Source organism: Bombus bifarius, unplaced genomic scaffold (assembly GCF_011952205.1).
Source record: "Bombus bifarius isolate JDL3187 unplaced genomic scaffold, Bbif_JDL3187 scf7180000008008, whole genome shotgun sequence".
In the NCBI taxonomy this organism is placed as follows: Eukaryota; Metazoa; Arthropoda; class Insecta; order Hymenoptera; family Apidae; genus Bombus; species Bombus bifarius.
This window is the reverse complement of record NW_022884386.1, coordinates 173,845-189,373: the sequence shown is the minus strand read 5'-3', so window position 1 is coordinate 189,373 and position 15,529 is coordinate 173,845. Positions and strand designations below refer to the sequence as shown.

The 15,529-nt window shown below is 40.2% G+C and overlaps 1 protein-coding gene across 5 annotated transcripts in view; it reads right to left on the bottom strand.

The window, feature by feature from the left end:
• Positions 1-15,529, bottom strand: part of LOC117206565 — a 271,415-nt gene that overhangs the window by 163,291 nt on the left and 92,595 nt on the right. For all 5 annotated transcript variants that reach the window (XM_033446038.1, XM_033446040.1, XM_033446039.1 and 2 more), the window contains exons 3-4: positions 6,445-6,606; positions 2,277-2,460 (exon numbers count right to left, since the gene is read on the bottom strand). In XM_033446038.1, the coding sequence (XP_033301929.1) occupies positions 2,277-2,460; positions 6,445-6,606 (346 nt within the window). The remainder of the gene's footprint in view (positions 1-2,276; positions 2,461-6,444; positions 6,607-15,529) is intronic.

Here is a 15,529-nt window from a genome sequence, read left to right as displayed (position 1 = left end):
TGCTAACGTTGTCGAAGCTGATGAACGGAAACCGTTTGAGGGTAAGCGTTTTCGAACGCGACGTGCATTCCCGCTCTAAGCTCCACTTAAACGGCGAAGGGAAGGAAAGAGCGAGCGAAGAGGATGAGTCTCGTCGTAAAATTGTAAGAACTTTCGCGAAGCTTGTCGAAGGCCTCTTCTGCCCTGCTGCGAACTTCCTTCGCTATCCTATTCGAGCACGGGGCGGGAAAGACGCTTTCAGAAACGGTAATTTTTCTTTCCAGACCGCTCGGCCGTTTCTTAAGGTCGCGTTGCTCCATCTACACACGTTGAGAGGAATTTAAGTGTGGCGGCGATGGTAGTCTTCGTAAGAACGGAAGTATGACAAATTGAAACGACCATCGACACGAGCGATCTCCAATCATATCGGCCACTGGAAGCCTTCCCCCTCTCGATTCCTCTTTCGATGATCGGACCGCATCCGTACTTTGGCTTTAAAGGAACATTATTTCTGTGCTATCGATTCGATATTTTTCACCGTGACTTTTGACCGAATCGTAAAATCTTCAAACGATGGGGCGAAATGTTGGTAATGCAACCGATTGGTTTGTTGGATTAGGATACATTTGAGTCTTACAAGAGAAGAAAGTTGTTTTGTATCCTAGCAATTTCTCTTGCATTATCTTTGAAAAAGTGAAGGTTTAAAACGCCAAATAAAATTATTATAAATGTTTTCATAAAACCACTCGATGTCACTCGATGATTAATTCCTTTCAAATAATATCATCACTAAGAAAAATCAAACAGGTCTTAGCGTTAAAAGCTTTGTATTTCACTCAATATACTTTCACAGTCGTAATATTAATCGCGTTATAATAATTCACTAAACGAAAACACACCATCTTTCGTATAAATGGTCATTATACCACCTTATTTTACAATTAACGCTCTTTCGTTAATTCGGTGTTAAGTGGCTAGCACACTCTAAATAATGAAGTTTGTACAACAGCACGCGTTGTTGACCGCTTTTTCTCTTTTATGTCATTACAGCTTTCGCGTCAAGTGACACGTGTAACGAGAAATGGATTGTTTCATGCATGGCAAGTGCCCGAATCAACGAATGTCACGAAACAAGATTTATTGCAATAACAATTTTTAACACTGGAAAAATATATTTCGAGCAGGCCATTCGTGCACGTACACGCGTATCAAAGTACAGGACTTAATTTAATTAAAAACGCGATACAAAAAAAGCAACGAGAACGATGTGCTTGACAAAAGTGATCAAAAGCACTTTTGATTAATGCTGAAAAGTTGGGCCAATGTAAGTGAATAGCTTTCAACAGTGTATAGATGCGTCGTTCTATCGTTTGCTACAGTTTTGCATTAACGATATAATTATTAACGCGACTGTGACTGGCGTATATTGTTGTAACGTCGTTTCTCTGTATTTTCAAATTTGTTTGTTAAGCGAATATATCTGGAAAAAAGACGAGCTTGTTGTTCGAATGTTTCCATTTTTATAAGGGTGATGTGTCGCTTTACACGTGCGCATTTAGTGACACAAACATATGCGTCGTGAATATGTCCTATCAACAAGATTCTTTTAATAGAGTCCGATTTTTATCTATATAAATGTGAATGTATTAAGCTACCTCTTGGCATGTCGATAATTACACTTTCGGTGTGATTTGTTGATTCTTTACATTTCAAAAGGGTGATAAAGCAAAATTTATTTATCATTTATTTATGATCATTATATACAATTTATTTACTATATATGATTGAAATTTTAATATAATCTTCAGTAAAGCAGACAGCATATTGCAAAAATATCGCAAAGGGTAGGACATGAGAAAGCGATGATAAGCTAACAAAATTAACAAAGAGTAAATCAATCGGAATGAATAATTCGCATTCAACGTTGGAACTTGATACCGAATATCTACCTGTACGAATCCTGACACAAAACGAAAACGTTAATCTTGTAACTCAATTAAAGAATAGAACATGAAAACAGTCCAACAGTAATAAATCCTCGTGTTTCATATAAATATGCAAGAATATCACCGAAAGCAACGTTCTCTGCCAACATAGATATCGTTTAAACTTCGTAAATTCTAACCTATATCGGTTTATTGGAATTCTAATTTACTTCGATTATCGAGTTCCATCATACAGAACTTTTGTTTGACAGCGAAAAATAATGTTTATATTCCGATCTATATGTAGCCGAATGGAAACGGTAGTCTAGTGGTTATCCCGAATAATGGCGAAATACTATAAAAATTACTTACGCTGTGCCGTTATGTCGTCCGATGGAGATCAATCGATAGATCTGCAACTCGACTCGCTGGCCGGTGTCCGGCACAAACCTATAGGTACACCTTGATGGTCCTTCGAGGGACGGCGACTTTATTTGCCCAAAGCCGCGATCCGATTTGCTGAACAACTGTCTGCTGTCCAACGTTATGTTGCACACTGAAACAGAGACAGAGAAAATCCATAAATCGTCGACGGATAGATCGAGAAAACCAGAAGCCCATTAACCGCAACATTTTGAGGATTAAAAATGGAAGTGAATTATATATCCTGCTTTCAATCGGAAACATTTCCTACATTAATGGACTCATCGGCTGGCAATATTGTCGGCCGTATGAATAATCCAGACCCGATTATACATAATAACGTTACGAATGAAGGTTTATCACGCAATTTAGCGAGTGGTATGTACATAGATGTATAATTGATCATTGAACGCGTGAAATGCTCAGACCGTACGTGATTGTTATGTCTGTTTAATTTAATTTGTGGTTAATTTGGTTGAAGTTGGCTGGGACAAATTTGACCGAGTCAACTCCATCCAATGCTTTCATGATACATACAGGGTTTTCGGAAGCATTTCTCTTCTTACATCGAAAAAAATCCATTTCAAACACACCTGTTGCACTCGACCGATCGGAAAGCATTGCTTCACAGCCGATCGATGTTAATTAAATGTACGTTGCGTCAGGCATGAGGTAGACGCACAAAAGAGCTATTTCTTACTCTTGTATAGAGCATCGAAACTATTCTGAAAATTTTATTTTCAGATGATGCAAGATATTCTATGATGTATATATATACACATCATATACATGTATAATGTACATTTGTATGTTGTAAATAATATGTATAATAATATATATCGTATATAATTAGTTTGCAGATGTTTGTACATTTGTAGAGAGTTTAAGAGTAAAATAAGTGTAGACAATATATATATAATAACGTTAGTCTTGCTATAACATTTAATTAGCGAAACGAATTTCTGTTTAGGTTTTTAATTATTTAATTTAGTCTATTTAATTTAATTATCATGTATAAAATTGAAGGTATATAAATTGCAATTAATTTTATTCCAATTACATCTATTTTTCACTGTAGGGCCTGAAGCAGGTAAAAAATGTTAATGAATGAATAGCAGTGTAAGTAAAATTAGCCTGCAGTTTAAATTAAATTCTTTTCGTAATGACCCGATATTAAGTTTGAGTTAGAATTTTTATCATATTAACTTCGTAACCCACTTTCGACATTTTCCTCGTAGGAAGGAAGAAAATACTCTTCTCCTGTCCCATTATCAGTTGTCTATATAACCATTGTGTCCAAGCCAATAAATGATTCCAGCATACCCTATTTCTGCAAGTTTTCGTCCAGTCATCGTTTTCTAACACTGAATATCTTCGAATCTAAAGCACGATTCTCTGGCATTCTTAAGAGGAAAAGCGCTTCCTTCACTTTCCTTTTTCCGTTCAAAACTAGTGTTTTCGTCTTTCGATCAAATTCCTCGCAGAAATAAAATTACTTTTTAAGGAAATCATATTAACTATTTTCAGATTAGGACATTTTAGGTCCACATCACCTAATTTAGTAACCATAATTATTTAATCCACATCGTCACAGTTAATTAATTTTCTTTCAAATATTACAATTTGACACGTTTCGTCAGTCATTAAGAAACAGAAATAACTTGGTGCGGTAAAATTTCAAATTTTAGCCAATAAATATTTCGGGGAAATATTTATTCGATGCATCCTCCCTCGCGATACATTTCGCCATTGTCTACAAGGAATCCGGGTCACGTGGAAGCGTAACACCGGAGCGAAAGGAAAGTGCTCCGTCGCTTATAACGATTTTTCTTGCTTACATCGTACTGACGACGCCCGTGGAGACAAGGCGGACCTTCGTCTTTTCCATTCGAGGCGACGCGACGCGACGAACAGTCGCCACACCGGCACGTAATATTATAACTTTCTTGCGTTATCCCAATTGATTCGTAATTTGTCTATCGTGGAATGGCGTTGGAAACGTCGTCTCTTACGGAAAAAGTCTGTATTTCCTAATTTCGACTAACAGTATTAAAAATGAGAGACGACATAGTGGTAATTGAACAAAGTATCTTTCCGATGATATTGGATTCCAAAATCGTTTAAGTATCGAACACAGGCAATTATCGGAGTATTAAATTTTTAATATTACGAATGACACCGCGTAATGAGTTTAAAAATTATCGTATAAATTCCATATATGAAACTTTTGTTATTCGTCTTATTTTTCTGGTATATAGCAATACTATGCTTTTCATACTGGTGAGAAATAAAAACTTTAAAAGATCCTATCGATAACGCTTTAGAATCACAAAAGTATCCCTCGAGAACAGCGAAGGATAAACGATAACAGGTTGGAAATTCCATACAAGTCCCATTATCCATCGAACGAGCCTCCGAATTAATGGAAATATGTTTAAACCGGATCGATAAATCAATTAATCGGAAACTCGTTAGTCTCGTCGAGCTAGAGTTCCGCTGTCAACTTTTACGAAAATGAGAGAACAGGTTGAAAAATAATCGGCACGCAACGCAAGGAAAAATAAGAGTAAGACGCCATTAATGGTCCCTGGTATGATTAAAAGACGGAGGGGTGTACGTTTCAACCGTGTGTAGAAGAAGGGTTCAAAGGAAAGAAAGGTTTGATGGATGGGATGTGGGGGCAATAACGTCAGATGTAATTAACGTAAGAAGAGAAGGAGTTAGATGGATGAAGAAGGTAGAAAGAACCACTGACGTAATTACTTACCAGAAAGAAAAGCCACGGGACACGGTAGTAATTTCGCTAGCGGGATTTATACTTTACCAAACTGTTCTGTTGGAGGGGCTCGTTCGCAAACATTCCAAAGAAATCCTGTCCCTCTTTTTCACCAGCGTTTCTGACATTTTCTCTAGCGCTACTTCGTGCTGTCTTTTGTGAATTACCGATCGTTTCTCATGTTACAAAAGGATTTCCCATATCCACCAGCGTGACTTTGCAACTCTATGCTTTTTCTGGTTGGTCCTGGATACAGCTATTATTTATACAGCTACTATCGTTGTTAATTCCGTAATCTGTCGCAACTTCTCTAAAGAGATTTCATCCGATACGTTTCAATTTTAATACGAGCGACAAAATGCGAAGTATCTATGGCCAAGAGAACTTAGAATGGCTTAATGACGTGAATCTTGTTTCTAACGTCGATCCCTACTCAAAGGCACGCGCGTCATGTAATTACATTCCTCGAGCGGAGGTGGAAAGTCAATACACGAATCTGACGATTGGAACGGAAAACGGCAGTGGTGTTGCAAACTGCTAGTTGGATCTCTAACGAGTTTAATATCGGAAGAGCTTAATTGGAAGTTACAATTTTAGGACGCTGGCGAATTCAACCCAACTGGAAACCTCGTTTCGGCTGTTTCGTGGGCGCCGGTCGTATTTCAACATTCGATGAACTGAACAAGTAGACACGAAAGAAACTAGTGTCTTTCTGAATTGATTGGACCGACTTTTCAAATAAACTCGTTTGTTAACGTACTGTCATTATACTATATTAATTTGTATATCTAAGTGTACGTACAGAATGTTCGCATTATTAGCTTCCAATAAGTACGATTCAAGTAACCTTGAATTTTGTCGTATTCGTATTCGTATTGTCGCAATCGTCTCATTAATATTCATTTTCATATACTATAACAAAAATTGTAACGATATTAATTTTAAAGTTTTTTCGTACTATGCGTACACTATATTGGAATTAAGAAAACTGTCTAGGACATCGTATTGAACATAAAAATACTGAAACGAACTCAATTTCAATTTTTCTTAAACATACCTACAATTTACAAGGAAAAATGCTGACAATTAATACCGTGAACGCTTCGTGCACATATAAAAAACCACAAATTCTACATTTGGAGCTTGGAGTTACAGATATAAAGTCTATAAGATTTCAAGTTACTTAAATCCCTCAAAAATTACCCTTTTTCGAAGACACCATGGTGTGAAAAGGCCATTGAACCGATGGTAAATACACGTTTGTCTCTTAACAGGACACAAGGAATATGGAAACTAATGAATTAACGAACACAACTCACGAAGCATAACGATGCTACTTACTGTTAGCGCAGTATTGCTCCAAGCCGCATTGGGCGCATCTATCCGGCGACGCAGCGCCGCAGCTGCATCCTCCGGATGGAACGCAGCACGCACACTCGTTGCTGGACGAATTAAAACTGCACGCGCAGCCGTTTGTCGTTTGTGTCCAAAGGTCCACTTGACCTGAAACCAGACGCGAGAAAGGTTAGAGAAACAGCTTTGCACAGAGAGCCTGGCGCGTCTCTTTGCAAAGGCACGCAATTAAGAAATGGCAAACGCGACGCACTTATTTCACGAGCAAGCTCCCGTTCTGAAATTCGCTGTTAAGGAGCGCATTTCTGAACGATATAGCGTGTTATATAGCGTTAAACGCATCTTCGATTTACTACAACGCTGCTTGATATTGATACTGGCATATTATAGGGAAGGCTTTTGAAAATTTACAAAGAAATCTTCGTGAGTCATTTCAACGACATTACAAGGCTGACCTAACGCAAAATGTGCCACTAACACTTGTAGCGTCGCAAAATTATCGAAGACGAGCAACTATTATTGTAAAATCGAGGTTAGATTAATAGCGAAGTAAATAATAATTTTGTCCTCTGACGCAGAACTGTTGGTATTATAAATATACCATTTCATACGATAAAAAATAGAAAAAAGATGTAGACTTTCAATAAAAGCAAATTTGAAATTTTTTGAGGTGTGCCATTATCAATGCCACGCGCTGATAAACGGAAAACTGGAATTATATCTACACGAATAGTCGCGTGACATTTATCTTCAAGAATTGATAAATACGAGATTGTTAGCGCAATGAAAATATTATACATCGTAAAGTATTTCGACGTAATTGATACATTAACCCGGTTATCGGTCTAATTCCAAATATAATATCGTGACAATCGAATAAATGTGGTTAAAATTGGTGCTTTAAGTCCGACTTAGCGCTAACGCATGTGTGGCGTCCGATGACAAGCATGAAACTATAATATTTATTTTACTGCAATTGTCAGTGTACCGAGCTGGTCCAAACCACCGTCGAACCGACCAGAAAATGTAATTTTTCTCACAAAGTGACGGAATGCATCCTGCTCCCCGCACTCTTCTCTACGATTGCAATTGCAGTTCAAACGATATTGCCACGGTTCCCTTTGTCAGGTTCATTCGATCCGTTTTCTACCCAACATTCCGATTACGTTTTTTCTGTGGTCGACCGTGACCACCCTTCTTTTTCCACCACCGTCCTACCACCACCCTTTCGCTTGGATTTCGCTTTTTTTCGAGTCGCTATTACACTGTCGTGTCCCAGGATGCCGATAAATACAAAGCCGGCGAAAAATGGAGCACCAGGAAGAATATAAGTCCCTGGACGAGCGATTGCTCATTGTTTTTGCTGGCTCGAACGCGTCCGTTTCTCTCTTTCTGCTTTTATTACACTTTTCACAGCCGGATCTAGACCTCGCGACGATTAATAAACTGTCGTTCTATCAAGATCACTGGCGTTGCTCTATGAAGCTTGCAAACGTAAATTCTATTGCGAATGGAAACGATTACTGCTAATGATTCGATGATATTACTACTTATACGACTCTATCATTATTTCATCATGTAAAATGTTGAAAGATTGTAATGTTCGATTTTTCTAACGTTATGGAAATGCGTGTATGTTTCGAAAGATAGATAATGTTAATATATTCATTAAATGGAAACATTTTGTTGATGTACCACTTTATTATAAAAGAAAAAGACAATTCGCTGAATAATCCGGTCGAAATGATTGAAGCGTAACACGGTAATTATGCTTCATAAAAACAACGATTTAATAGAATAGATTTTGTGATAACGAAGTGAAAATCAATACGGTATTTCGCTATACAATTATCTGATGCTCTTTTGTTTGCTATCGTTACGTTCTTTGAATGTACCTAGCTATAAACTGGTTATTATTATTATTGTAAACATACCTCTTTCATACTTGCGCTATCAGCACAAATATACATATAAAATTAAACTGTTCGATCATATGATTAATCCGCTTCATTTCCTGTTTAGTTTACCGTACATCAAATATCCTACAAACCTTTTAAATTCTATTGCACTGCATTTACACAAAACTACGCGCCTTCCGTTCGACAAATAATCGCAAATTACAACAATCTCGTTCTCATAAACGTCAATCCATCGTGACCGTGATCAAGTAGAAAAGTTCCGATCTATTCGACGTCTAATAGAGATTTCCGGTTGATTTTGCAAACGTGGGAATATGTGCGCGTGATTGATTGTCTTGCTCCTCTTTGCTGAAATCGACGAGGAGAAGGATCGACAGTGTGAACGAAAGAGACAACGAGCTAACCACGAGGACACGGGAATCGAACGAAGACAGAGTTTCCTAACTGTAAAGTAAAGCAGAGGCAAAGAGGGAGGGAGAGAGAAGTGGTGCAGGAAGAAATGTAGATCGGTGCAAAGGTAGGAAAAGAAAAGTAGAACTGTGGAAGAAGACATAAATTCCGTGGCGGTGTAAAAAGAGTGTTAAGAGAAAAAGCCCAGGCACACCCGATATGTCAATATCCCGAGGAAATACGGGACGGTACTTGGTCAGAGGGGCAGTAAAAATAAAGCAAACTTTATTGCTGGTGCCGCCGCCGCCGCCGCCACCATTAACCACCACCGCCACCATCACCGCCAAACACCATTGAGGCCGCCTCTGGAGATATATTCGAGAAAAACGTCCATGTAGGTAAACGTTTTAGGACTGTGAATATGTTAGGAAGACGATTGGAAGAGGAGCGAGGGTAAGGGTTTCGAGGAATGTCACGGTAAAACTGAGAAAGCAAAGGACGAGAGGAAGGACGAAATAGAAACAGGTCGGACAATTCCAATTGGATTCTTAATCCATCGATTCGGACTCGATTACGCGGATTTCGTTTAACGTCCATGGCGAATGGGCTAAGAAACTTCTGTGTTTGGCGAAGCAAGTCCAAGGTCGCTAGTAGTGTGATCCCTTTTTTTAAAAAAAGAGCGGAAGAAAAGAGGTTGAATGGGAACGGAGCAATGTGAAAATCGAATGTCAAGAGCGAATGGGGCCATTAGATGGGACGAACGAAATCACGGATAAAGGAGGAAATCCTCTGCAAATAAAATGAGAATCAAAGTCCAGTTTCTGTGTCGCTATTCCGCTATTTTATCCCCGGGATCTGTTCTCGCTGGAATTTTTTCTCCGTTCATGAACGTTTCTTCCTTTTCTACTTCGCTGCAGACCATTATGGACCGTCTGTAACCCCATAGCGTGTTCACGGAGACCTACGTCGCGAAACGTATGAATCACGGGACGAGAATACACGCCGTCGTGGCTACGAGGTCACGGGTCTGCCACTTTTTACTCGGCAATTCGTGTTTTCTTTCAAGTAAGGGAGATTTCTGCTTCGCTTAACCCACCGACGCTCTAAATCCGTGATTTTCAATTTCGGATCGTATTTATCCTCCTTACGTCTGTCCTTTGCTTTACGCTACAGCTTGGAAAGCTTCATCTACTGTCCATTTCTTAGCAACGTTAACTTCAAAGCTTCATTTGTAAAAACTTGGAATATTCTGCGATCCTGTAAATGAAACCAAGTCTAATTTAATTTCAATTTATCTAAAATCTGCATAACCCAAACTCCCTCTTCACGCATCTTGCGCCACTTTTGCCGCCTCTTATCCAAATCCACTTTCACACGATGAAATCTATCCTGCCTCCACCGACTCAAACCGTGGAAATTCAAATTCAACGAGTCAATCTTCAGCCATCTAGATCCTACCTTTAGAGTATGAGACGCGAAAACAGCGTTAGGCTCTCGCGGCGAATTAAATGGCGAGCCTCTCTGCGAAGCGATGGAGGACGACAGCGGCGCGAAAAGATCCACTTAGCGTTCACTTTGCCCGGCATTAAATTCTAATGAACCGGACGCCGGTCAATTTCAGTTAGCCGACTTCCGCTAGATCGTGATATTCCGATCCGACGTGGCGGCCGCCGCGTAATGGCGTCGGATACAGTCGACGACCGGCTGTGGTCAGCCCTTCGCAAGCGTCTAATAATTTTCGTTTAAACGCGCACAAGCCGGCTCTTACGCGCAGCTGGCCTCCTGCGACGCAAGCCAAGCGCATTACCCTGCTAATAGACGAAATGGCGACTGTAGCCGACACAGAGGGGGACAAAGGGTGAGACGAAGAGAGGAGGCAGAAGGGCGGTGCTAGATTTTAGAGGATCGTTCGTTATCGCCGATATTAGATGGAGAATTACGTGCTTCGTTTGTACGTAATCGGGATATTCTCGATTTCACGTTGTCCGTGATAGCATTGTCTCTTTGATGAAGAACGATTGCACGACGTAACGAGCGGTCAAACGGAAATTTAAAACGCGATAAATTTCGTCAGGGAACAATCGGGGATTGATGTGCGGCGAGAAAAATCGCGATTCCGCGAGTTTCGTACACGCAAACGATATTTTGTATTGGAATTGAGAGCCAATTGCGTTCGTTCCTGAAGACTTAAATCGTCGAATTTTTGGTCGAAGGTAGCAGTGGCCCCATGAAATTTGAACAAAATACAGAGTTCGACGAACGGGAGAAATTTATTGGACAGCAGCTGATACACGCGCGACGTTCTGCATTTTTCACGTTCTCCAGTTTCGGTTGGGCATCGAACATTTTTTTCCACTTCAACCCATCCAGCGCACCACCCCCTCATCGCGCCCCTCGCCTCCTGCTTACGCCATCGGTTCGTCGTTATTAATTTATCAACTTCGATGCAGGAGGAACGCTGCTCCCACTGTTTACTTGTTTCTCTGATATTGATGATGATTCAATTTGTCACGATCCCATTCCCCTGTTTGCTCACACCCGTGCTACCTCGGCACCAACTGACTTGCAGTGGAATTATTTGGTTTGCTGCATCGATTTGTTTGAAAATTTTGGCGACTAAACCAACGAACATATCGATCATTTTCAACGAAATTGCGCTTTCTAACGCAAACGTTTCGAAATTCCGTTTTTACGCTACAACGAAACTGTTGCCGTTCAACGAATCGTCAGAAATTTGAAAATAATTCATTAACGAATAATACAGATAGAAATTATTTGCAAGAAATTCTACTATCATTCTACCATCAGTAACGACTAGACGCTCCATAAAAAACGTCTGCAGCACTGAGAGTTAAGATTCCCCTATTCTCAGCTGACTTTTTACTTTATCCGCGTTTTACGAAGCGGCCACGAATTTCTACGAAAGAACTCTTCTAGACTCAAACGTATCCATCGTCCTGCGATACCACGGTCGTCGATCGACACGGAATTCTCATCTTGCGCGATACAACGAATCCCGCTGCCCTCGAATCTATCAACTACCCTTCGTCGTCGTCGAAGGCCTCGTTTCCTTCCATCGTCCTCGCAAACGTTCGTCTCGTCGTCCTTCTTCTTGCGAGTTCTTCACCGCCGATTGTCACAGCAGCAGCGGATGTCGATTAGTTCGGGCCGTGTTTCGGCTTTATGAGGGTTTTATGTCCGGTTACTGTGCTACTTGGAATTTCATCCGCATCTCCATAGATTTGCACTTTAATTGGCTGCGCACTCGCCGCGCCGCCTCCTGTCCGCTCTATGTCTCTGTTCGCGCGCCATAAATATGTATAATGCCGGTGCGGTGCACGTGTGCACGCGTTAGTGCGAGCACGCGATAATACGCACGCTAACGGCGCAGCGACGAAGCCGTGCACGTGCAGACGTCGCGAGCCAACTATTTTCCTCGTTAGGCAGTCACGAAACAGGCAACGTTTCGAAACTCATGCGATACGCCGGACGTTGAGTGATAAATGCCCTGCCAAAGTGAATCAGTACCGTTCGCTCGGCGAACGAGCGAGTACAACCGCCACTCCCTCCGTGTATCGCTTTGTTCGTAATGATTTAGTGGATCCATTCGAGTGTTAGAATTATCAGCTCGTTGTTCGCCTCGTGGTATCGTTTAGTAGACTGGTTAATTCTTTGCCCGTTTCGATCCTACGTGATAGATTCCCATGGATTTCCAATTGATAAATGTACTGTTAATTTTCATCAGAAATTACGTGAATTCGTAAAACGGATGCTAATTAAACGCAGTAGAGTTTACGAAAGAATATTGCCGACGTGTAGAAAAAGGAGAATCGTTCGCGCGTCTTTTATGAATAACTGCAATTATAATATGTATAATGGGAAGAAAAGAATTTTAATTCCAACTATGTCAACTTCGTCAATCTTCAATTATTATCGAGTCATAGGTAACTCGTAAGAGTTTGGTTAATTTCAGAATACTTCATTTCCTCTAACAAAGATCGTCGATTTAAAAAGTATGTATCTTAGAGTTATCTAAATATATTATTATACCTTACAATTATCTATCGTATATCTTAGGATATAACTTGAAAAATCTTTTACGGGTCCCAGGACTTAACCGTTTTATTCATGAGAAATACCTCCCAGATGCATTTTCATACGACCTCCACTACCATTTTCACGAAGCACCGCTAAAGAAGGAGATTAAGTTTACAAGAAGTCGCTGCGATACGAAGTTTCTCTTAAGAACTTCGCCATATTATTCTTTCCATGAATCTTTCCGATTGACCCAGATTAATCTACGATGTATAAATGGGGCCAACTTAAGGATATCGATTGGAACGGGAGGACCTTATCGAGGCCTTTCTTTAACGGCACGCTCGTTGATCACTGTCTCGGCGATAGCATAATAGAATTTCGCGCTCGGACGATCCATTGTCGTCCCCAGGATGGATTAGAGACGTTAGTTACAGAATTCTCTGAATCACGTCCCATTAACGCTCCGCGTTATCGAAATATTGCCGCGGCGAGACTAATTTTACCGGCTGCGTTCCTTCGATATAATTTTGGCCCGGTTGCATCTGCTCGCCGTCGATCAAGGAGATTAGTCCATGCGAATCCTTATAGTTATAGAGCAGTATTACCGAATCTGTTCGAGCATTAACAAGATACCGCACTAACGTCAGTGAAAATTAATTCAGGGCAATTTCCGGCGTACTTGCGGTGGAAATTTCCGAGCACTCCCCTTCATCAGCGTACGGGGAAAGCTGTTTAGTAGCTTCTTTGAACAACTAACGATACGGTTCACCCGTTACGGGGTTCCTTATCGGAATTACGTGCCTTTTATTTACTCTAGTGGTTATTTAGCTGGGTGCATTTATCGCGTGATTAATTTCTGTATGATTAAGATTTATAACGGTACTTGTCTAGATATTCACGTAATATTTACGTAAATATAATTAATAAAAGGGAACATATAATTATTAGTTGAGTCTAAAAAATGAAAGATATTAGTAAATCAATTCGATTAGAAAAGATCCATCTTCGTGAATTTCAATAAACACGAAACTCGATAAATCTAATTCACAGCTAATCTAACTCTTATCCGAACATCGATAGATTTAATCCAAACCAAATCTTAAACCTAACGTGCTCTGAATTATTAAATTAGTTCGTATTTGGCAAACGATAACCAAATTAGAAAAAGCTCCACAATATTATAATAATGTAGTATCGTGGACGAAAGGCCTAAGAAATATCGGGCGAACTATGAACAATGTCGCGAGAGCCGAGGCGCCGTCGGGCCCATCAATGTGTCATCGGTCTTTTCAAGTGCATAGTTTCGTGGAAAAGAGCTACGTGACCCTGGCTACGAGCGTCTGCAGAACACGTGTGCTGTGGGCCTAGGAAAAGGACAACAGAATGGGACAACGGCCAGAGAGGGTCAGTCGAAAAGCAGAGAGTGCGAGCGGAGGAGCCGAGTGCGAGTGGAGCGGAGACAGAGGTTGCGAGTGGCGTTGCCGAGAGAGTGTGGATTGCGCTGTTTTCTGTACGTTTGGTGTGAATAGTTCAAGTTAATCAACAATCGTCTTTTTCTGTCTGATTAACATCTCTATTGTCCACTCTTTGTAAACAGTATTACATCACGATATTACAATAATATAAGAGATTTTGAATAGATTAAATATAATAAGCTTTGCATACAAATCATAACCATTTGCAAAACACACGTGGCAATACATCTCTTGTTTCGTTACATCCTAAAGCGCGTTTCATCGTCATTAAAATCGTGTCTGTGATTCGTCTATTGGCAACAGCGGATAAACGAGCTTCCAATATCGAAGTTACAGGCCTTTTGATTAATCGTCTTCGGCGAAACGAGGCCCACGACCCACTCCAATTATCATCATTAGTCGCGAGAAACAACTATTGCCAAGGCGGAGCCGAGGTTGAACCCTTATAACTGTCCAAACTGACATGGACAAGTTATCATAATCGGCTTTGGCTCAATGCCGAATATCCATGGAACCAGAAATCCGATTTCGATCTCTTCCTGCTGTAATCTCCGCAAAAATCTTGTTATACCGCTTTCCATGTAACTAGGTGCGGCAGCGTAATACTAAATCATTAATATTCAGCGTAACGATTAAGATCATTTTATTGCATATAATAAAGAATTTATAAATAGCGAGTCTCTTTATTTTCGTGAAGCCTATCCATACCTATACATAGATTATGTCAAGCACAGATGTTATTAATAATAAGTAGTAAGAATAGAAAAATTAAGGCAAGGAAAAGGCAATTTTTCTTTATCAGAAAGAAATGGATGAATCAAAAGGCTTTTACGAATTTTATATCGATGTTTATTCTTGTGGCACAGGCATAAAGAAACTGTCGTTGCGTTAAAATTACCAATAACATCAATTTAACGTTCAGAGTACTTCAAATTAAAAATGTAATGACATGCCCATTCAAAGTCCCATAATAAAGACCGTTCAATTAAACGAAACAGGTTAACGATGTACGAGTCGATGAACGTACAAGTATCGCCAATAAAAAGTCAAAAATTTGCCAATCATTCGTAATTCGATCTTTCTCAAGCGAGCAAGCACGCAGAACACGTGATATCAGCGGGAAAAACGTGAACTCCTCGACGTTACATGGTGCAACGGACGTAGAACAATAATCTGCCGGCCATGTATCATAGATCCGCAGAAGAGTGCTTCGCAGCGTGGGAGCAAAAGATTCTCACGACGGTTCGCGAG